The sequence below is a fragment of the Alligator mississippiensis genome, chromosome 14 (genome assembly GCF_030867095.1).
Source record: "Alligator mississippiensis isolate rAllMis1 chromosome 14, rAllMis1, whole genome shotgun sequence".
NCBI classification, from domain to species: Eukaryota; Metazoa; Chordata; order Crocodylia; family Alligatoridae; genus Alligator; species Alligator mississippiensis.
The window spans coordinates 3,021,490-3,042,235 of record NC_081837.1 but is presented as its reverse complement, the minus strand read 5'-3'; the positions used below and the strand labels follow the sequence as shown (position 1 = coordinate 3,042,235).

Sequence of the window (20,746 nt, the reverse complement as noted above, 5' to 3'; positions counted from 1 at the left end):
GTTTGTCAAGTGCCTTTGGTCCATGGGCTGAGAAATTATATCAGCATAAGATCATTAGCATTACTCAGATGGCAGAGAGGAGTGGGCTCCATCCAAGCCTTGCACAGCCATCCAAGCTGCAGCTATAATTAGCTGAATGCTCCCTGGTAAACAGGCAAACGGACGCATGGATCTCATTCCCGTTGCAAACTACCAACCAGTGGCTAGCATGGGCCAGCAGAACTTGGCGCTCCTTGCTGATGTCCCTGCCCAGAGCCGGGGCCTGCCAGGGAACAGACGCATCTTCTGCTGAGATCCCCAAGTCCGACCGTCCTGAGCTCGGCTACAGGGTCCCTCGTTTCATCCCAACAAGAGCAGCGTCTGCGCTTGATGGATTTGGTGATTCAGAATTTAAATCACAGGCTTGGCTCAAAAGTGAACTTGGGCCAGGGGATGGTGACAGCCCCGAGCACCTCTCTGCCCTCGCAGAGACGTACCGTTTGCAGCAGGGCAGACAAAATAGGGAGGCACCGCATGCTTGCCTGCTTCTACACTGCCTCTCAAAAAAGCACAGTGTGCCTGGAGCAGCCGTCTGTCTCCTTGGCAGATGGATCAGGCCTCTTCTCTGTCCTGAGGCTTTCTGTGGTCTGGGGAGCAGAAGGGTAACTTGCATCCATCCTGCTCCGTGGTGTTACGGAGGCTGCTGGCAGGCGAGCTCCAAGCTGGCAGTGCGCAGCCCAGCTGCACCCTAAGGGCAGGGCAAGAAGAAGCAGCGACGCTGGGTCAGAGCAGCAGATGGGATGCAGGAGGCACGGGTCCTGCTCTGCTGTGTCTGGCATACTTAACCCAGACCCTATCACCAGGGGCATCTCCCCACCTCTAATGGATCTGTCTTCATGTCCCTTAGGCCTCAGGGCAATGCCATCATCTATTTCCAAGAGCCCAGACCCTCAGAGGAATGTCGGTGCCCAGCTCTCACTGAAAGCAACATACCCAACCCAAGAGCATCGCCCAGCTGCCACCTGGATAACGGCACCCCTTTCACCTTGCACACAGACTTCTGGTAATGGGGAGGATCACTTGAAGCTGGGCTCCCATGGGCCTTGGAGGATCTGGATCTAAGTGACCTGCCCAAGGTCACACAGCCAGGCTGTGGTGGAGCTGGGTCTTGGACCCAGATGTCCTGAGTCCTAAGCCATGTCTCTACCCACCAGATCATTCTCCTCCCAGAGGCAGGGAGGAATAATACTGACCTCCATGAGTGGGGGGGCCTGGGCCCATCCTCCGATGGCAGCGTCCCCTAACACTGTTCCCAAAGACAGGGGTTTGGTGCAGCCCGCAGGGCCAGCATCATATGCTCTGCGCACACACTGTCCTCAGGGCTGGGGGAAAAGGACTCCACTAAACCAGCCCCAGGAAGGCTGAGGAGTTACCCTATTTTACCAGCCACCCTGCAGACCTGCACAGTAGAGGCAGAAACTGCATGGTGCCAAGTGGCAGAGAGCTGGGCCGCACTTTCTTCTTTGGATGCCAACTTCTCCACCGCACACGGGATATGGCAGGAGTCAGAGGAACGCCATGAATTTAGAGCCAGTAAAAGTCAGGACAGCAACATCACTAGGTTCCTTTGTAAGCAGTGAGACGAGAAGATGCCCTCAAACTCGGATCGGACTGAGGTGGCCTGAAAGCCGAGAGCCCAGGGGAAGCACTCAAGGGAATCACAAGTGTAACTATTTGGCAATGGAGCCGATGGGAGGCATGTTCATAGCTGAGCATACCGGCGTCACAGAAAAGCAGCAGGCAAAGCCAAGAACAAGCTGCGCACTCGGACCCTTTTCCCGTGTCACCTACGTGCCATTCACCCCGGTATGCCAGGATCCACAGGAGCATTTCTCTGTTTCCAGAGAAGAGGGTTACAGGCCAACTGTAGAGACTCTTGATTCCACTACAAAACTCCCCAGGACGTCTGCAAGCTCTGGACGAGCCTCTTCACCCAGCTACAGGATCTCTGCTTGTTCTGATACTTTCCCCCCATTTTTATCCATCTTTGCATATGAGAGGGAAATTAAGACAGTCCTTTTAATTAGAGAAGTGAGCATCTAAATGACAAAAGGGCAGCAATTAGATCAGGAAAACATTCAACCTCTTCAAGGCCTTTCTGACACTAACCTTTCATCAGACAGGCTGCAAATAATAATAAAAGAAGAGTCTCTGTAAGGAATTGTAGAGGCGACACTTCACAGTCTCTGGGCAGCACCCAGGACATATTGTTATTAGTCTGCTCCAATGATAAACTAACCATTAGGCGGCCTGCCTCGTTAGCAGGTTTTGATCCTTTACCCGTGTGCGCTGTCTGAGAGAGCGATGGAGAGCGGTAGGCCAGGGTTCAGCACTGAATGCCGGACTTTGAAGAATAACTCTCCCATTCTATGGGAATGCGGTCTCTTTTACTGCCGACCCGAGGGCGCTTTGATTAATTCAATGGGCCCCAGCTTTATTATTGGGTGGAATAAGATGCAGAAGCGTTTCCAAACACAGCCTTGAGACACATCTTGTTTGTCTGGAGCCCACCAGCCGATGAAGTGGTAGGATGCAGCAGTTGACATGGCTATTATTGGCCAGGTCTGCAGAAATTGTTTATTGCTGACATTTCCCATCAGTGCCCAGGGTGACTGGGAGGCTGAGGGAGCTTCTATTTATACCCTCAGGATGAAAGGGAAAAAGCAACAATAAATCTCTATTTGTCTCCTCCACTATTGGGGCCCGCTTAGGCAGGGATGATAGAAAGCCATGGCTCTTTCCAGCACAGCGCAGTGACCAGCAGGCCATAAGGATGCTGAGGCATTAAGGTATCACTCCAATTGGTTAAATCCAGTGCAAAATTAGGATCTGAATCTGGGACATTCCCCTGCTAAGAGAGAGGGGAAAGACTCAGATCCTCCTTGGTCGACAGGCATATTGAACTTGGGGTTATGGTGCCTCCCGAAGAAGTGAGGTGGAGGAAACCCCCTTGTTTGTGCCACTGGAGCAAAGCAAAGCAATTGTGGGGAAAAGCCCAGTCCTGGCTAAAGGAGGAGGAGTGGGGAGGTTCCCTCTTTCTCCCACTGCTCCTGTTTCTGCAAAGCATCACGTATCAGGGACTGTCTACAGAAACACTGGGCGAGGCCGTGTGGCGGAGGGGCTGGAGGTGTGTACTAGAAAAACGCCCCAGAACTAATTAAAAAGGCGTCCGCATGCTTTAAGTCCCTGCGCTTATCAGCATTACTGCTCCCAAGATAATCTGCTCATGGATTTTGTGCCAGGCAGATCAGAGCGGCGCGGTGAAAAGGCTGCTGGGGGATTGACTGGATTAGCTCACCCTTACAGAAAGCGCAGGTTCAGTCACCTTCAGACGGGGTTTTTCAATGCTCCATAAAAGACGGGCCCCTATTCTTCCGCCGCTTTAATTCTTCCTTGCAATGGAGCTAATTTTAAAGGGCCTGAAAGGCAGTGAGTAATGCTGTGCACTTACAGCCCCCTGTAAAATGTCAGTGAACGACTCAGAGAAGAGTGAATTTCCTGCTGTCTCCAAGATGTGTGACTAGCGCCTCCCTGGCAGCATCCTTGCTTCTGTCTAATCCGGCCGCCCTGGGTCCCAGCTTTGGGGAACAATGACAGCACAGCCTGGAGCCCTGCACACCATGTTGGGCTGGCAGAGACAAAGAGGAGGACACTGAGCTCCCACCAAGGGTTTAAAGGTGTAGCAACTGCCTCTGCTTTGCTGCTGTAAGCCAGAAGAAAGTCCACGGAGGGTACCGGGGAGCGGAATGGTGCCAGGAGAGACCCCCGCTGGTGTTTCACCAGGACGTGACTTGAGCCAGCACTGTGGGGAGGCTGGATGGACCGTGCCCATGATGTGTAGCTAACACAGGGGAAAGAGGCAGGCCTCTTCTTCCAATTACAGACATGTCTGTCTTCAGGGGAAAGGAGAGAGCCCAGTTCAGCGTGCAAGGCAGGAGTCTGCAGACTGGGAGCAAGAAGGCAACACTCTGCTTCTTGCGGCTGTCGCTTTCCCTGGGCACGTGAGTTTTCCAAAACCCTTCACACCTGCCAGGAACGAGGGCCACAAAGCCCCAGCAAGCTCCAGAATGGGAGCACATTCCTCGTGGAGTGAGCTGGTGGGATGCTCTGCGGGTCGGTCACCCGTCTCCTCCACCAAAGAGTGTTCAGCGCAAGACTTATCTGCCCAGAGCAGTTTGGAGACACAATTAGGTTTTACAGCAGTAAATGGTCCCCGATGTCATGAGCAATTAGACATTCAGCAATTTCAATTTAGAAGTGGCCTTCAAATCCCTCTCTCTCTCTCGCTAATGAAATACCATGCTGCAATTAACAGCAACCAGAGCCTGCCACTGTTATCAACGTAAGGAGGAAAGAGTGGGGAGCAGGGGGGCCATGGCCCGCACCATGCCGAGCAGGGATGACCTGATGGTTTATGGACAGGCTGGGAAGAGGAGGCGCATCCACACCTGTCGGGCGGCTGAGGCACTGAGTGCTACAGTACAGGGCCAGGATGAGGCCCACTAGCTGGTGGCCCAGCCAGCTGTGCCAGGAGGGGAAGCGTCTGTCTACCACAGTGTGTGACTGGCCCCAGGGAAACACCTGCCAAAGAGGGAGAGTGATGCTGAAGACAAACCCTGGAAGTACCTGCAGGCTGAGACACAGCAGTCCTCTGCCAGCTGCCCTGCAGATTTGACCTCCACAAGCCAACCAGTGTCCCGGGCAGCTGAGAGCATGAGCCCCTTGGGCTGCTTCCCAGCTGGATGCTCCTCTTCAGCACTGCACCCGGGCGTTGTTCTGCCCAAGCACAGCCAGGGCAGGTACCTGCTGGCAGGGCAGTCACAGTCCCACGTGAACAGATGCAATTCCAGCGCTAGTTTCCCTGGGCCGACGAAACACAGCACTGCAGGGCGGGAGGACGCTTAGCAAAAGTGCAGCACCTGGGAGGCGCCATTCACATCAGCGGAGGCAGGAAGGGGGAAAGGAACCCGATGGGAAGGTTGCTGGTGTCTGGGGAGACTTGTCCTGGGCTCCAGCTGACTGACTGGTGCCCAACGGGAGCAAACCCTCTGACTGGGATCTGGGCTATGCACAGGCACTGAGTTTGTTTTTCTCATCCCTTCCAGACCCATCACAGCACATGATGCTGCTAGCAGCTGCCTTTGCAAGGAGCCTGCCCGGTGCTCTGGCCTCCTGCAGAGCTGGCAAAGGAGAGGATGGATTAAAAGGTCAATAAATGGTAGGCTGCTGGGGGCGTGCAGAGTAGGCCTGTAAAGCGAGCGGCCATGAGGAGAGCTCAGAAGCCCGGGACTCCTGCGCCTGTCTGGGCCCTTCCTGCAGCAAGTGAGGGACAGACACGGCCTGTAGAGACAAGGCACGAGCTGGCCGTCTGCCCTGACTCCCAGGCTTTGTCACACAGCTAATGCCCAGCCAGGCTTCCCCCACATGCTATCCTCTGCTTGGTGCAGGAGCAAACTTAGCTGTGGTGCAAGTGGGTGCAGGTCCCCTTGCCTCAGGCAGCAAAGGCACCTGCCCTGAATTTGACCCACGGAGCGTAAGCCAAAAGGGGGGCAGCAGGCCCCCAGCCTAGGACTGCAGAGCCCTGCCCCAGACTTCCTGTGTGACCTTTGGCAAGGTCTTTAGCCTCTCTAGCCCTCAGGTCCCAGTCAGGAAGGTGCCCCTTCCCCCTCCTTCACAAAGCTGCTGGGAGGACAGATCCATTTGGGACGGCGATGTGCTCAGGGACTCAGGGCTGCCCGAGTACCCAAGAGAGGAGCATTCTGCTCGGGTCTGACAATACCAGCCAGCTGTGCTGCCTCGGGAAGACAAAGTCATCCCCCCTCACGGAGGGGCCCAAAAGTTGCCAGAGTGCTCGAGGGACTTGTTATTAGCCAGCTGCATCCCCCATCACTGCCATGCAGCCACCTCTTGGCATGGGCCAGGGCAGCTCCCTGAAAGCATGCAGCAGCACGGCACAACTTCATGGGACAGGGAGTACAGGGGAAACAGTCTCTCCTCCATAAATCCCTTTCAAGCACGTGAATATACCTCCAGGGGGAAGGCACGGGCTGACTGGCAGTGGCTCAAGCTGCACTTCGGCCCAGTGGCCAGCTCTTCCCCCCTCTCCACTTGCAAAGTGTGCCTGGCCCTTCCATGCAGTCAGACCTCACGTGCGATGCCTCGCTCACGCACGCAAAGGTGGCCACTGGCTAGCAGGCTGGGCCAAGCCTGCACACGGCCCACAAAGCCCCTAGAATCTCGTCTGGGCTCCAGAGGAAACCCACAGCAGTTTGTTTAGTACAAATACTCTTTCTGCATAATCTGGATTGAAAAGACGAACCAGCTGTTATAAATAGCAGGGGCGGCATACGCTGAGGAGCTGCTTTTCAGATGTAAATACCCCAAGCTCTTCACAACAGTCTCCCCCCTATGCTTCTTCCCTCCAGCACCTTTGCTAGCACCTCCTTTGTCATGTGCGGGTGCTGGCGTATCATCCGCAGTCTCTGCATCCCTCAGCACTGAGGTTCTTATCCCTCCTTGAAACAGCTGGCAAGTGATATCTTTATTATGACTTTGGCTCCTTCAAGATTCTCTTTGCCCAAAATAAGTGTCTCTCTAAGCAGCCTCGCTCACTGAATCACTTCTAGCAGATGTCAGTAGGTGCAATACATCAGGGCAGGCCTCTGATCCAGAGCCTGAACCAGCATTTCTTCCAGCTGATGATGCCAAGGCTCCTGCCCCTGTGCTGAGCAGCACAATCTGGGGGCCTAGGCTGGTTTCCCAGGGGAGATGGCTGGGGGCACTAAGTGTAATCTGATTTCTTTCCATGTACGTGCCAGCCCAGAGGAACAGAGGCAGCTGCAAGGAGCATGCAGGCTACTGTGTTTTCCAGGTATCTTAACCCACAAACCAATGCCGGCATTCCCAGCAAGCCACCCCATCTCAAGAACTACCTCTGCAAAGAAAGAAGCTGAGAGAAGGTGGTCCTTCTCTCCACAGACAGCTGCAGGGCAAACCAACACTGACAAAGCATTTCTTCCAAGGCTACCATCTGGCTCACACGCTAATAGGGAAACCATGACTGGCCTGCGTGTAAGAGCACCCTCTGGTGACTCCTGAACATTTCTCTCAGCCCACAATACTTACTCATGGCTTTCATCAGGATCCCAAAGCACTTCACCAAGCCACATGGGCAGGAGCCCACTGGTGCTACAGGTGCCAATTCATGCTCCCGGCAGGGAAGTGACTTCGCTCAAAGTCAGGAAGTGATGGCATCATGAAGAGTGTCCCTGATCAATGCCTCCCCTGCCACAGAGCTGCCACTTGCTTAGATTATTTTGCCTGCGAGTCAAATTATGGCCCTAGCCTGGCAGCCCATCTGCAAGCAACCGATACTCTGGACAGCAACCTGCGTTTGCAACCGAAAGGGAGGCTGGAGAACAGCTGTAGCGAGTTTACTGCCTCCCTGAAGGACTGCTCGGCCACTTTCCCCGGACAGCAGCAAATAATACAGGAATAATTAATATCCCAACAGCAGACCCAGGCATCCTTATGCTCCTGGTGTGGTTACAAGGCAAGGGCCTGGAACACCAAATTTGTGCTCTGTGTGATTATGCTGGTGACCAACTATGGAGGGGATGGGTGCAACGTGTAGACCGGAGGTGGGCAAAATGCAGCCTGTGGACCACATGCGGCCCACCAAACCATTCTATCCAGCCCATGGGGCCCCTAAAAATTTAGAAAAGTAATATTTATCTGCCTCTGGCTGCCTGTCATGCGGCCCTCGATGGCTTGCCAAAACTCAGTAAGCGGCCCTCCGCCTGAAATAATTGCCTGCCCCTGGTATAGACCCCTCTCAGGGCAACTGGAGGGCACAGGCTCCCAGGGATAGAAGGCAGGGCTGTGATGTCCTTGGGCAGACACAGCAAGCTCCTTCCCCAAAGCCACGAGGCAAACGCAGCTGCTACTCCAGTGCGATGCGCCAGCCTAAGATTTGGCGGGGGCTTGTCTTCTCTTCCCTCCAGCCCCAACACGCCCCTCACTGCTTCTTCTCCCTAATTTGCATAAGTGTTTTGACACCTCATTAGCAGCTCAATTAAGAACAATGAAAACCAACTGATGCAAACACACGGAGGAACAAAGGGTTCAACTTCAGGAAGTCTCAGCCATATGACGAATTGGCCGGGCAAGCAGCCTCATCCTTAGAGGCGGCAAAGCGCAAGGCACGGCGAGGCACCCTCCCACGTTGCTGGGTCCCACGGGCCCACCCATCCCCAGGGCACCCAAACACACTTGTCTTCACCCCCTGCTCCAGGAAGGCGGGAAGCACCAGCCTTGTCATTGCAAAGCGGGCGACTGGGTGCAGACAGGAGTTGGCTTGTCTAAAGGCCTGGGCTGGTCGTAGCTGGGCCCTGACCACAAGCACTCAGCCGCCCTGAGGCTCAGGGACTTGCCCCTGTAGCTTGCGGCCCTTGGCTGGCCTCGCTGCTGACGTTGGCCTCCCTTGGCAGGCGTCGCAAGCCACCAATAGCCCCCCACGGGGAGCACCCACCGTCACCACTCTCGGCTCTGATGGGGGCAGTCTGGCAGATCCCACCTTGCGGTCTCCACTGGCTCCCAGCTGCCACCCCACAGGCTGCTTAGCATGGGTCCACGGGGATGTGAGCTGTTTTCCTCTGCTCCTCTGGATCCTCCCTGCCTCCCCACAGACCTGCTGTAACCAAGTGGCTGGGCCTGCCCCCCCGGCACTGCGGCATCCTTGCTGCTGCTCCAGCCGCACCTCCCACCTGCCTCCCCCTTCCTGGTGCTTGCTCCCGGGGTCACTTGGTCTTCCTCTCCCAGGCCAGGGGAGGGCCAACCTGAGCCTTGACCCCTGTCTCGTCGTGCAATGGCAGGGCCTGCCTGACATGCCTCTTCCCTGCAGACGGGAACTGCCACTGCTAGGTTTCTGCCCTGCTCCGCTCCTCAGAAGGATCCTGGTCTGTACACCTCCATCTTGCTAAGCGCCAGCCTGAAACGCACCGCTCACCTCAGGAGCAGGGCCGGGGTCTCCTCCCTGTGATGGCCAGGCTCGGGGGAGTTGGCAGGACCTCTGAGAAGGTCAAGGGGGAAAGATGCTCAGCCTCTGAAAGCTGCTGTCCCTGGAGCTGAAACCCAGGAGTCCTCACCTAGTCTGTCCTGAGCCTCAGCCCCTCTCCCTTCCCCGCACACCAGGGGCAGGGACAGCCAGCCTGGAAAGGGAGGGCTGAAGGGGGTGCAGAGGAGCCGGAGGGTTAGAGTATCCACAACTGCTGCAGGGAGCAAACCCATGCTGTGCAGGGGGCGGTGGAGGCTGGACCCCTCTAACACCTGTTGCTAGCAAAGGCAGGGGCGTCTGCCTGGAAGGAGCGAGGCGTGTTGGGGGCGCTGTACTTGGGGGGGATCCTGGGAGCATGAGCAAGCACAGCGCTGAGGCCACAGCTGAGATGGGGCTGGCCAGCCTCTATTCGTCGTCCTACTCACATGGCCCCTCAGGCTGTGAGGACCCGGCAGTGCAGGGAGGTGACTGATGCTGGGGTGCCCGGGGCCACTCCTAGCACCCCTGCCCAAGTGGAGGGAGCACACACGGCATGGCTCCACGGTAGCAGGTAGGGGAGACTAAAAGCAGCTGGGGAGAGAGGCTGTTCTGGCCTGCGCCCCTCGAAGGTACCTGCCCTGTCTGCTGCAGTGCTCTGCTACTCCCCCGCCCCAGTGGACATCCTGGTGACAGGAGTGATGGGGGCTTGTGCATGCTAAAGCACAGGGCCTGGGCTCAGGGCACCAGCCCCACCTCCGACCACCCTCCTGCAGGCCACCCAGCAAGCCCCACGCCCCTCTGTGCCCCTGTCTACCAGGGACAGTGACCCCTGGTCTAGCTTCTCCCGGGAGCATGGGGGTCAGGCGGGAGGGACAGGGTTACCCTCCCGCCACATGGGCTCTGCCTTCAGCAGGAAGAGCTTCATTGCTGCATCGCTACCAGTGGAAAAACCCCACATCTGGCAGCGCAGCCTCAGCAGTTTGGCTGCCACCTGTTATGCTGCAGGAGCCACGCTTTTCAGCTCGGGCTGTAAAGAGACAAACACCAGCTGCCCACTGGAAACCAGTTTAATTGATTCCACTGGTGTCAATTAAGGCTGGCACGGAGGCAGCAGCCACCAGAGCCCTTCCAGACACCTGCCCGCCTGGAGCCAGCTTCTGCAGCACTGGCTCTGACCTCCGGCGCCCGGCCAGGCAACCCCCGCGGGCCTGGGAGCGCGTGGCTGGCCCCGGCACCTTGCTCGCTAGCACTCACTGCTCTGCTTTTTACCATGAGAATGAGCCAAGACAATCGAATAACTAGACCAGCAAATAACCCCAGTCTGGACAAAGTCACTATTCACTGCATGGCTGGGAGAAGCATGGCTTCCTGCGTGCCCTCCTTCATCATACAGCGAGACAGCCCAGGGGGCTCACCCCGGACCCCCGCAACGAGGGCGTGGGCGATGAAGCCCAGCGCCGGGGCCTGCACCTGCTCAAGTCCCCACAGTCCAAGCATCCCCTGCGGAGAGGGGCGCTTTGGCAGCACTTTAAGCAGTGCCTCCATGGCAAAATCCTGCTCTGGCCACAGCCGTGTTGAGCTAGAGTAACTGTGGGGGTGTCGGGAGCCTGCTGGGGGGATCGGGATCAAGATCTGTCTGGCAAGCCCACAGGCCAATTTAACCAGCTTCTGGCACAGAGCGGGGATACAGGAGCAGCAACACAGGCTGGGGGCATTTCTCAGAAGACAGCACAGCCTCCCCACAGCCAGCCCTGCCCAGGGTCTGTCAGCTCCTGGGAGCCTTCCCCTCCCTGCCAGCCCTACATGGGTCAGCTCCAAACTGCTCCCAGCCCCTCCTCTCATCAAACTTTGGGCCAGATCCTGCCAGAGGGCAAAGCCTCCTCTGCTCTCCTGGGGCTTCTTCCCCCAGCAGGATCTGGCCCGTTGTGATTAATCACACTCACAGACAGCCCAGCCACCGTGCCTTCAAGCAGCAGGCGCCCAGGGACTGGCGGGGGGCTCTTTGTGGGGTTGTAAAGGTATTTTGGGTGGGGAGGGGTTACAGTCTGCAAGGGCAGCACCTGGGATGCTCCTGGCCCCAGGAGCAGAGCAGGAGAACAACTTCCGCCTGCCCAGGAGTTCACGAGGGGGACTGGCCGGAGCCTGGGAGCTGGGCGATGCTGATGGCTACTGTCACAGAATCAGCAGGACACGGCTCCCACCCAGGGCTGCACCAGCCTCAGGGCAAGGGGCCGGATAAACACTTGCAGTGCAGCTCCTTGATGCTACGACCAGGCACAGCAACTGGTGGCTCTTTGGAGACTCCCTGGTTCAGGCTCCAACCTCCCAGCCCTGTCACAGCATGGACCCCACCAGGCACAGCAGCTTGTCCCCTCAATCCCAAGCCCTGGGACTCTGTGAGAGGAGGATTTTAGCTGTAGTGATGCACCAAAAAGATCAGAGCCCATCCCTGAGAAGTGAGGTGCTGGGCCAGCAGCTGGGAGACCTCACAGCATGGGAAGGGGAGCCCAGGGGACATGGTAGCTGCCCCCCACTATCCAACCTGTCACAAGAGCCTGACAAACTCGCCCGGAAACTTGGGAACTTACTGCAGTCATCAGACTCGTAGCCCTCGGCGTCCACCACCTCCTCCTCGGGCTCGCGCCGGGCTGGCGGCTCAGTGGGTGTTGTGCCGTACGCCCCAAAGAGCTGGTCCACATCCTCATCCTCTTCCCGGGGCGTCTCGGAGGGGCTGACAGATGACTGGCTGACGGCAGAGCGCAGGGTGTTGCTGCGGCTAACGGTGGCGGGGAGGCCGCGGGGGAAACGGGGGAAGTAGTCCGAGATCTGCTTGATGGGCTTGATGGGGCCGGGGCAGACGTCAATGGCCATGTGCTCCTGGATGCTGATGGTCATTTTCTCTCCTTTTCGGAGTGTCATGCATGCGGCTCTCGGCGGGAAGCACCCCCGGAGAATAGTGTGGCGAGGGGGAGGCAGCCCCAAAGTTGGCACTGGCGGGGCGGGGAGCAGCGGCTGTGGTTAGGGAGAGGGGGGCTCCGGCGGGCACCTTACGCTGCTCTCGCGCGCCGAGCTCCAGAGCCCTCACACATGCTGTTGCCTCCAGTCCCTGGTCCTGCCTGTGAAGAAGTGAGAGAGACAGCGAGACGGCTCAGAGGCAGGGGGTGGGCACTCGGGTGATGTCACCAGTTAGCAACAAAGCAACGCGCAGGAAGCAAAGGAATGAAGGCTGGGGCAGGTATGCAGCCCCGGCTCCGCTGCCACCCGCCTGCCCACCCACCCGGCCAGCTCGCCACGTGCCCTGCAGGCATGGGGGCTCTGGGGGCTGGCCCACGGCCCCCTCTGATCCCTGGGGGAGCAGCCTCAGTGGGGAAGGGCAGGAAGGGCACCTGGGAGCAAGGTGCAAGTGACAGGCAGGAGCCCCTGGTTCTCCCCTAATCGGCCCCCCTCAGCTGATGGGGTTGGGGGGAGCTGCTACCGATCCCTTGGCTTCCCCCTCTTTGTGATGCACAAAGGCAGCCGAGGCTCCAGCAAACGGCAGGGATATTCTCCAGCCCCTCTGCCTCCTTCCCCATGCTGAGCAGAGCCCTCATCTCAGGGCTGCCAGCAGAGGATGCTCCCCTGCATACTGATCAGGGGCACGCAGAAAGTCCGCCGCACACGGAGGTGAGCCGACAGGCAGCAGAGGTGCAGTGCCAAGCATGTGGCCCCTCTATTTCAGATGCAGTCCGAGCCATCTGGCTCATCAGCTGCCATTGCTGATGCCCGGGCTGCCGCGGTTGGTCCTGCCTCTCAGTCCTGGGAGCCAGGCTGGGCGAGATGAGCCATGGCAGGAAGGGGGGCTGCCGGGAGCCGTGTCTGCAGCGTGCCTGGGCTGGGCTTCCACAGGGGATTGCAGCCCCGTTCTGAAGCGACACATGGCACACAATTAGCAGCCAGGCTCCTGGACCGTGTGTGTCCTACACGGCTGATGGCTGCAAGCGTGTACGGACACAGCCAAGGGGGGCCGAGAGGAAGCATATCCGTGGGCTGGGCATCACACAGCCTCACACTGCAATAACACTTAGCTCCTCTCTAGCAACCTCCCTGTGCCCAAGCGGCTACCGCAGCACCTGTGCAAGGGGAGGAGGCATCACTGCCGGCTGGAAAGGAAACAGGGGGTCCAGACAGTGCAGCCACAAGCCACCTCTCTCAGGCCCCAGGAAGGGAAACTGAGGCAGAGAGACCGCAGCTTTCCCCAAGCCCGCTGAGGGAAGTGTTAGAGGCAGGCTGCTGCTCAGACCCCAGTCGCTGCAGCTTTCACAACCTGCCTTTGCACAAACCCCAGCAGGCAACACCACCTTTCTGCCTAACGAACAAGGCAATTCTTCATTATGAAGTTGGTAAATGTTAATGAATTTCCTCAACACATATTGCGAACCCCAGGCTAATGATCCCAATTTGCCTGTCCCTGGGTAGAGAACGGCTCTCTGCTGAAACCTCCTAACTTGTCATTGCTCCTTATCTACAGCTGATACCCGGGGATGATATCAGGGCTTGGAGACAGCTCAGCCTCTCCTCACTTTATCTCTCTCTCTCATGCTGTTCCCTCTTCAAGGCTGTTCTCCTTTCTTGCGCAGGAACAGTTTGCGGCTTCATTGCAAGACAATGACCGATCCCCCTTCGAGTGTGGGCCCAGCCCTGCCCTGCCAGCTTGGACTGCCATCGTTTCATGCTGCCTCGTCATACATCTCCATTCCCTGCTATCCAGAAGCAATCACGCGCACTTCACGTTCCAGCAACCGGGCCTGAAAGCCCTGATGACGGCTGCCTCACGGGTGGGCATGAGACACAAAACAGGGAGGGGGGTTGCTGGTAAGTTCGAAGCTCATTTTCTGCCTTGGTGAACGCAGAGGCTGTCTCTGGGGGCAGCACCCAAGACATATTATGGTCTCAGACAGATTTAGGTACAACTGGGCCGGCTGTTCAGAAAAAAACCAACAATCCCCCTCAAAAGGGCCTGAAGTCTGGCGTGAGAAGCCCCAGCTGAGATCAGAGTCCCTGTGCTTCCTCATGGCGCCGAAGATCTCAACCGGCAAAGGAAAGGATCTGTCTCCCCATCATAAAGGAGGGAACGAAGGTGCGACCCGGCTCCCCAGCACATCTGGCCGCTGGGCCCAGCTCTCTGCCCAAGCCAGACCCCACCCTGCATCTCCTCGGCCCCTCACAGGACTCCGGGGGGCTGCCAGGTGGCTGAGCACCCCGATGTGACACTGTGGGAGCAGGGAGGCAGTCAGAGATGCTTGAGGGGCCTGGAAGGTGACAGGATGCTGGAAGACTGTGAACATGGATGAGAAAAGGGAAAGGGCTGGCTGGGCTTCTGCCCAGGAGATTATCCGGGGGGGCGGTCAGCCTGTTACTGGCTGTGAATGTCTCCCGAAGGAGGGCAAGCCTGCTCGGGAGGGCATTTAGCCTCTCTTGTACACAGGCCTGATCCAGAGCCGATGGGGACTCTTTCCACAGATTGTGCTGGGCTCTGGATCGGCCAGCACAACTTGCAAACCAAGTGCAGTTATTTGCAACGCCTGACTGCTCCCAGCCCCTTCTTCCTCCGCACGTCAGCCCCTCACCCACGGGAACTCAGGCTACGCTGCCCAGGCCGCAGCATCCAGGCTTGCCAGAGAGCTGGACTTGGCCTGAAGCAGCTGAGATAGGTCTGAGGCACCCGGGACATGCACACATGCATGAGCGCACATGAGAAGCAGACAGTACAGCAGGTGAAGGGACAAAAATAGGGAGCACTATTAATTGGGCCAGGAGACAAAGGCAGGGCTGGGAATGACCGAGCCATTTCCAGGTAAAGCTTTTAATTCTCTCCGTCTGTCTAATGCCCTAGAAAGTAACATGATTTGACCCCTGGCTCTGGCAGTGTGATTCAAGGGCACAGCAATGCACAGACCCTGCTCCTGTGCTCCATGCAAAGGGGTGAGAGTTCCCTCCCTACCGAACAGGAGGGGACTACGTGATCATTAAGATATCAGGGAGATGCTGTCAGTCCAGAGCACGATGAACAGAGCCTGCTCCTGAGCCTGATGGGAGATCCCATCGGGGTGGGGGCAGGGACGTTCATCCCTTCCAGAAAGTGAAATTAAATTGACCGAAGCAAAACTGACATCCAAGCTGTAAGTGGGTGATGGAGAAGCTGGTGCATCCACCCTCGAGAGCTGCTTCTCCCCAGCCCCGGGTGCTGCTTGCAGTTACCACCCCAGGTCAGCTCTGCAGCTCGGGTCACTTCTCCGAGGGACACAGAGCAAAGCCACAGGCTCGGCAATTACATTTCAGACCAAAGCACTGATGGATGGACGGGGATCCCGAGCCAGAAGGTCCCAGAATCAGAGCAGGGGACTGGAGCTGCCTGGTAGCTCCCCGCCATGAGCATCCTGAGGCAGGTCTTTCCAGCAAACCCCTCCCCCCAGTCCTGGCCTTCCTTCTGCCTGCCTGGCTTTAGCCTGGCATCTCTCCATTCAGGCCTGCGCCCAGGCCTACATCCATCACCTGCATCCTAGTGCCAGACATCCCCCGCTGGCACCCTTCCTTTATACCCTGTAAGGACAGGACCTGCCAGTCTGTGGTGTCCCCATGGGGACCCAAGGCTCCCAACCCACCTTGGCTTCATGGGAGGAGCCTCATCTCCATTGTTTTAGCTGGGGAAACTGCTGCATATACAGGTGAAGTGACTTGCCTAAAGCTATGCAATGACTCAGTAGCAGAGCTGGGAATGACCCAAACCAAGCCTTATCTTCTGCCCCTTTCTGAGCGCTGCCAAAGCTGAATCAGGGCATAAGCGAGAGACTCATCTTACATCACACAACAACAGAAGCCAGAGAGCTGCTAGCCCCTGGCACTGCACACACATGTTGAAGCATGCCCCAGGGTTAGTTAGCCATGTTAGTCTGAAGTCCGGCAGAAGCCAAGTTAAATATGCACCTTACAGACTAACCAAAGTATGCACAGATATAGCACAAGCTTTCATGAGCTGAAGCTCACTTCATCAGATGCTGTGGCCCATACCTGCAAGGAGTCTGCAACTGCAGCTCTTGCATGCATTTCCACAGGACACCAGCTCCCTTGCTCCAGGGCACTCACCATGGCACAGAGGAGTGGCCTGGCTCACCTGCTTCATGCCATCCAGCCTTCCTGTTGCAACAGGAACAATCAGGGCCTCCTGGCACTGTCCTGCCCACTTCCATAGCCAGTGCTGCTATGGATGAGAGGGTCCCTTGCTACTCTGCGGTGTGCCCAGTGGACCCGGCTGCCTTGATCCAGACCTGCTGGTACACAGGGGCCTGCATACTTTTCCTTCAAAGGAGCTTCGCTGAAGTGTGTGTGTGTGGGGGAGTTAATTGAAAGCAGCATGTGCCTGGCAGTGTGACTCACTACCACCGCGCATTGTCTCCTCCTCGATGCACAGCTACTGGGAATGAACCGGCTCCCACGGAAGTCAACGGGAGCATTGCCATCGGCTGCGAAGGCAGCTGGGCCGGGCCTCTTCCGAGCACCGCACAGACCCTACCTAGTTAAAGGCTCCCTGCATTCGCTAAACAAAGCAATAGCAATGAGGGGTGATACCCTGCAAAGGCCCGCTGTGCTGATTCACATGCCCAGGCCAGGCTGAGCTCTGGGTACACCCTGACCCCCCCGCTCTACTGCACAGGTGAGATTTAGATATAAGGTCACCCATACTCAAAGGGGCGGTCACAAACTCCTCCATGACCATTTCAGGCTGGATATAAGGAAGAACTTCTTTACTGTCCGAGCCCCCAAGGTCTGGAATAGGCTGCCGCCAGAGGTGGTTCAAGCACCTACTTTGAACGCCTTCAAGAGACATTTGGCTGTTTATCTTGCTGGGATCCTATGATCCCTGCTGAGTGTATGCTTAGGGGCAACCAGCATGGGTTCATTAGGGGCAGGTCCTGTCAAACCAACCTGGTGGCCTTCTATGACTGGGTCACAAAATCCTCGGATGCAGGTGTCGCAGTGGACATAGTCTTTCTGGACTTTAGGAAGGCCTTCGACACTGTCTCTCACCCCATTCTCATTAAAAAATTAGGAGATTGTGGTGTCAATGCCTACACAGTCAGATGGGTTATCAATTGGCTGGAGGGCCGCACCCGAAGAGTGGTGGTGGACGGGTCATTTTTGACTTGGAGGGATGTGGGCAGTGGGGCCCCCCAGGGCTCGGTCCTCAGACCCGCACTGTTCAGCATCTTCATCAGCGACTTGGACAAGAGGGTGAAAAGCACCTTGTTCAAAGTCACAGACAACACTAAGATGTGGGGAGAAGTGGGCATGCTAGAAGGGAGGGACAGGCTGCAATCAGACCTGGACAGGTTACAGGGGTGGGCGGATGAGAATAGGATGGGATTCAATACTGACAAGTGCAAGGTGCTGCACCTAGGGAGGAAGAACCAGCAGCATCCCTACAGGCTGGGGAACTCCCTTCTCGTCAGCAGAGAGGCAGAAAAGGATCTTGGAGTCATTATTGACACCCAAATGAACATGGGCCACCAACGTGGGGACTCAGTCAGGAAGGCTAACCACACTTTGCCATATATCCACAGATGCATCACGAGCAGGTCCAAGGAGGTGATCCTCCCCCTCTATGCCACACTGGTCAGGCCACAGTTGGAGTACTGCGTCCAGGTCTGAGAAGGGATGTGGACAGCATTGAGAGGGTCCAGAGGAGGCCACCTGTATGATGAGGGGGCAGCAGGGCAGGCCCTACGAGGGGAGGCTAAGGGACCTGAACCTGTTCAGACCCCACAAGAGAAGGCTAAGAGGGGATCTGGTGGCCGTCTATAAACTGGCCAAAGGCGACCAGTGAGGAACGGGAGAGTCCCTGTTCCCCCGAGCACTACCAGGGGTAACAAGAAATAACAGTCACAAGCTGGCAGAGTAGATTCAGGCTAGATATCAGGAGGCGACACTTCACAGTCAGGGTGGCTAGGATGTGGAACCAACTTCCAAGGGAAGTGGTGCTCGCTCCTACCTTGGGGGTCTTCAAAAGGAGGCTAGATAGACACTTTGCTGGGGTCGTTTGACCCCAGTACTCTTGGCAGGGGGTCAGACTTCATGATCTGCTCAGGTCCTTTCCGACCCTACCAACTATGAAACTATGAAACTATGACTTCCTGCCCCTGGGGCAGGGGCTGGACTTGATGATCTTCCAAGGTCCCTTCCAGCTCTAGTGTCTATGAATCTACGACTCATTCGGCGAGGTTCACCCAGCGATTACTGGCCAGAAGTGAAACCACTGTGGTAAGATACTGCCCACAATCCCCTACAAAACAGATGCAAACATGGAAGCTGGCATCAGGTCTGCTGTTGCCAGAGAGCCCTCTCTGCACTGCACAGCCTTGCTTCTCATTCCCGGGCAGCTGAGCACGGCGCTGTGTGAACAGGAGCAGGGATGGACGGCTCTCTCACCTGCCCATATGTCTGCCTGCGAGTGCCTTACCAGCAAGAGCGCCTGTAGGCACGTGGGATAGTGCAGGAGGGAGGCTGGACTCCAGCGCTCCTCCAGATGACAGGAGGTGGGTCAGTGACCCCCCGGGGGTCAAACCCTGACTGCCCTGAGTTGCCAATGCCCACCATGTGGTCCCCAATCTTGTGGGATTTGGTGCTTTCCTTAAAGCGCCAGCATCTGGAATCCCATGACCGTGCCAGGATCTCTCCCTTCAGTTTACACAAGGGGTTTCTAACTATCCTCACCACAGAGAAAAAACATGAGCTGGCTCCACCCTTGAGGCCCAGGAATAGAGAGACTGCCAATGAGCACCCAAATGTGTGACATCTCCTGGCTTGCGGGCACGACTGGTGAGGTTTGAATGCTGGCACCCAGCATCACCGAATATGTGCCAGGCCGGCAGTTCAACATGCTCTTCCTTTCTGGTGAAATCCCTCTGCAGTGAAGCCTGGAGCCTGGAGTTGTGATCATCATGATCCTTATAAACTGACCAGGATTAGGCTTAGAGTGTGAAGGAGGACCTCTTATGGCCTGGCTGCTGTGGCTATAACCTCCCTGGATAGATACCACCTCTGTTCCTTTCCTGAAAGCCAGCAGACAGCCTCATCTCGCTGCTTCTCGCTGGGGTCATGCAGCCAAAGGGCTGGATGTTCTGCATGTGTATTTGCCAACAGCCGTACAGCGTCTCCAGTTGCCTCTACACTGGGCCAGGAGAAGGAAGGAAAGTTTCCACCGAAAAAGTTCCAGCGCATGGCAGAAGCCATTGCAGCACCTGCACGCTGGGGCCTGCCAACCGGCCAGAGGGGCCCAGTCCTGTGTGCCTGTTACACAATTTGGGAGCTTTGCTGGAATTAAGGGGCCCAAGGGTGCTTAAGGAAGCAGCTTCCCCCTTCACCCGCTGGCAGCTCAGTCCTTTCAATCGGGAGCATGACACACAGGTTATCAGCGCTGAGTGGCGCAGGAGGAACAGTGAGGGAGAAGGTCTTAATTGAATGCAGCCTGGGCGATTTGCAGGGAAGCGGAGGGGAGGGAGCGGGCTGGCCCTGGAGTCTCACTGGCAGCTCTCGTGCCAGCAGCAATCTACTATGAGGGCAGGTAGTAGGGAGTCCACATCCAACACAACACTGCCAGTAACAGCAGCCTCCTGTCACAGGAAGTCTTCCCAGATCTGCTCGCTCTTCGCACAAACCACCCCTGTCCCCAACACCGAGTAAACGCACTGCCCAGCTTGGCCACATCCTCACTGCTGGTATCTGGGGGCTTCCAACAACAGAGCTGGCAAGGGCCCCTACAGGGCTTGTGGACATCCCCGTCCAGCACAGCGCATGTCAAGGCCTGGGGCCAACTCGGCTTGCTGGTGGAGCAGGGATACTGTTCCCTACACCCCCTGCTATCACTGCTTGTCTTCTGGTAACATGCAGATGCCCCACTGAGCGAGACCCTGTACCCACACCCAGCGAGAGGCAGCCTTGGCCCCATGGCTCACGGTCTAGGTGGACAAGGCAGATAAAAACCCAGGCAGAGAGACAGGGAGTCCGGAGGCCCAGCTGGGAGAAGAGCACAGGCACGTGGTTCCCAGGCCAACAGCCCATCACAGGAGCACAGCACCTCATCCGAGGCGCAGGATGGCCCTTTCACTCCTGCTGCTCCATCTCCCAGGCAGAGCAGGCTGCGTGCCCTTGTCCCACCTGGTTCTGAATGTCCTGCAAGCCCCCAACTGGACACTTGCATCACCACGAGGGTCAATGTCTTGGCATCCTGCTTGCGCTCCTGTTCCTTCATTGCACTGTAGGGCTACCCTAACCCCAGAGCCTGGGCAGTGGCTCTGCTGGCCTGAGTGCCTGTCACAGTCAGGCCTTCCCATTGCCCCCTCCCTTGTTTGCACCATGAACTGAACTGTGCTCAAGGAAGCGGTGAGAACAGCACTGTGTAGCATCAGCTCCTATTAAGCTAATTTCATCTGCTCTTTGTGCATCACCCGGCTGGAGTCAGCGCTCCCTGAGATTATCCAGCTGGCTCGTCTGCAGCGCTCTCCCCTGCCCCTCGCTCCCTGCCCTCCCGCTGCAGGACAACAACATCATTTTTAAGTTGTTTGCCAAGCAGGCAGGAGCCAAAGCCCTGCGTGTACTCTGGAATCAAGATCTCTCACACAGTGCTAGCCCAATAAAAAG

General features: G+C 57.0%; 2 protein-coding genes across 2 annotated transcripts in view; both read right to left on the bottom strand.

The window, feature by feature from the left end:
- The window catches only part of DOC2B (double C2 domain beta), a 65,489-nt gene extending 53,482 nt beyond the window's left edge, over positions 1 to 12,007 (bottom strand). Inside the window, exon 1 of the mRNA XM_059717017.1 lies at positions 11,662 to 12,007. Within this exon, the coding sequence (XP_059573000.1) occupies positions 11,662 to 11,992 (331 nt within the window). The 5' untranslated portion in view covers positions 11,993 to 12,007. The remainder of the gene's footprint in view (positions 1 to 11,661) is intronic.
- A 105-nt stretch (positions 12,008 to 12,112) lies between these two features.
- The window catches only part of RPH3AL (rabphilin 3A like (without C2 domains)), an 86,669-nt gene continuing 78,035 nt past the window's right edge, over positions 12,113 to 20,746 (bottom strand). The window contains exon 9 of the mRNA XM_059717020.1: positions 12,113 to 12,189. Within this exon, the coding sequence (XP_059573003.1) occupies positions 12,155 to 12,189 (35 nt within the window). The 3' untranslated portion in view covers positions 12,113 to 12,154. The remainder of the gene's footprint in view (positions 12,190 to 20,746) is intronic.